At 35.7% G+C, this 2,699-nt stretch overlaps 1 protein-coding gene across 1 annotated transcript; it reads right to left on the bottom strand.

Annotated features, from left to right (window-relative positions):
- Positions 1–237: 237 nt before the first annotated feature.
- On the bottom strand, positions 238–1,379 carry LOC149029238 (CASP-like protein 1). Its single transcript, XM_089150251.1, has 3 exons — positions 1,047–1,379; positions 811–946; positions 238–714 (listed from the first exon to the last, which is right to left on the bottom strand). Exons 1-3 carry the CDS (start codon positions 1,274–1,276, stop codon positions 481–483), a joined length of 600 nt encoding a protein of 199 aa, XP_089006377.1. The 5' UTR covers positions 1,277–1,379; the 3' UTR covers positions 238–480.
- Between the last annotated feature and the right edge of the window lie 1,320 nt (positions 1,380–2,699).

Here is a 2,699-nt window from a genome sequence, read left to right as displayed (position 1 = left end):
GATTCAACTCGTATACTTCCTAAGCTTGTGTTTAAGTATTCTTTCAAGCTTTTTGATTATGAATTCATGAGGTATTAATGAGTCAGATTTAGACTCATCTACCCAGAAATCCTTCAAAATCGATACTTAGGAGCTTGAAAGGAGGATCGATGAAGAGTAGATGAGCTGAACAATCAATACACTAACTCAGGATTAGGGTTCGCAAGTATAGATTGAATTAGTCGATTTGAATTCTTTAGTTGTCTTTCATGTTCTTGCAGGTTTTGAACCCGTCTCCATCTTAAAGGCACAAATTTTTATATTTATAAGAACTTGATAGTTTCATAATACAACTTCTCTCTAAACAGACTACATGCACTTGCATGGCTGCATAAAACCCTAATTTCTCATAGTTGAGGAACTAACAAAGTACTCTTGAGTTGAAGATAAGGAGAACACACTTGCTAACTGTGAAGTTCTTGAAGCAATTACAGTTGCAGTTTAGTTCGATGCTTTACGAGCCAACCGTTGAACTGATAAAGCCGAAAGCAAAACAAGCAAGACAAGAAGAAGGCAAATGCCCAAGGACATTATAATTGAAAGCCCAATCTGCCTGCAATTCTTGGAATATGTATTGCACACCTTGTTCCATCCTACTTTAGAATTCCCCTTTAGGCTAAGATAACCAACACAACCACCAGCACCAGTGGCTGCCGCCACTATCCCGATCATCAACTGCACCAAGACATCCCAAAAAAATCAAAACCATTCTTTTACCATATGATAATGCCATTTTCTTCATTATTTAAGCATGATTAATAAAGTTCTTACTGCGTCGTGAGCCATTAACACCAAATAGAACTTGATTAGGCTTTTGGAAGAACAGAGCTTTCTCAAGGCCAAGAAGGTTGCAAGTGAAGTAACGAAACCATAGGTGAGTGCAACTGAGACTGCAACCACAAAATATCTATACAAACGAGTAGGGCATATCATCAATAACAGGATTAACAGCTAATTAATTAAAATGTTTAAAAAAAAGTAATTAACTATATGTTTATGGAACTTACATCAACGCATCAAAATCACTATATTTGGAAGTTAAACTGACTGGGTGGGAGACATAAGGAGTCATGACAAGCTTGGTTTGCTTGGCAGTGACCATGACCACCAGAGTAGTTAATGACAGTAAGAACAAGAAGATTCTAAGGCACAAATGCTTGATCATCATTTTGTTACCTACTGATTCATGAACAATCTTGCCACTCTCAACTTCCCCTTCTCCATTGACACTACCCATTGTTGTTTAACTCTTCAAGTGTGGTGTGTTTAGTTACTAAGTAGTAGTTAAACACACATAAACACAAGAATACATGCTCATCTCTGTGATCAAACTGAACTGCAATATATAGAGGTGATTAGAGAGGGTGACGGGCAGCCCCCGCCGGTGCCGATTAAGTTTATTTGAATTCGCAACATGCCATTGTATCTTACGGTAGTGGTGATCATAGTTGACTGGAACTAAAATGTATGAAATGGTCACAGCAGATGATAAGCTGAAACCATACTCTTCAGTAATTAATGAATTAATTGCATATCAAAGCTATTTTTTAAGTTTGAAATCAACAATTATCAAATGCCCCTTTATATATACTGGGCTTCCTCAACTACCCCATCAAAACTTTGGACTTGTTGATTTTTCAACTTTGAATTTTTTTTCATGCAGACAATAGATACCTAGCTTATTTAAAAAAAAATGCCTTCTGGCCCTTCTCTAGCAAAAAAGGAAAGAAACAAAATGAAAAAGAATTGAACCGATCAACGTTTATGCAGAGAGCAGATAAAGCATGGAATCGTTCAAAGGATCTATTTCTGGTCAATTTGATATGGATCGGTGACATCGCTTAGTTATTGGACATTTCTTTACAAAAATGTATTGGACATTTCTTGACAAAAAAGAAACGAAATTTATTGGATTGGGATATGACTATGTGGATTGCTAACTTAAATGATGATTATAATAATAATAATAGTAAATAATAAAAATAATAATATCCATCATCTGACTCGTGAAGGACAACATAAACCCTAGTTTATCTGTAATATGATTTGATTATTTTCCTGTAAAACAAATTGCTTTCTTGTTCTTACTTAAAACTAATATCAATATTCTATGATAGGTGGACCCCTATAGTGGAGAGGAACCAAAAATACTCTAATGGCAGAATTTTACTGGTAGGGTTTATTTTACTTTGTGTTGGTAATATTTCATATAATTATCAATTCTATAATTAAAGGGAAAAATCCTTATCGGGATTCGTTTTTCTAAATATAGAATATCTGCAACGGAAGTAAACTGAATCAACGTCCTTGTTCCTCCACCAAAGCTCCACCGGGGTGATTTCATAATCAGTAGAAAAGGGAACAAATTCTACAACCCAAATGCCGTGTGGAAAGGATGGTAAGGAGATCTAAAGCAAGGAACTCATTTCTTGCATTTCTAAGAAAGAGGGAGAAAGAGATGGGAGCCGCCTCTTTTCTGGAAAACTCACGCACAAATAATGTAATCTCCCAAGTGATACAGTGGTTACAAATACATAACCCTATATTCTGTAACCGCCTAAAAGGGATTTTCTAGATCCGCCCTTGGGCATATAATTTATTAATAAAATAATTAATAAATCCCAACATCTCCCACTTGCACAAGGGCAAGTGTTAATCTC

Source organism: Hakea prostrata, chromosome 1, assembly GCF_041222555.1.
Source record: "Hakea prostrata isolate BN-2017 chromosome 1, UWA_Hpros_2, whole genome shotgun sequence".
In the NCBI taxonomy this organism is placed as follows: domain Eukaryota; kingdom Viridiplantae; phylum Streptophyta; class Magnoliopsida; order Proteales; family Proteaceae; genus Hakea; species Hakea prostrata.
This window is presented reverse-complemented; position numbering and strand designations above follow the sequence as displayed.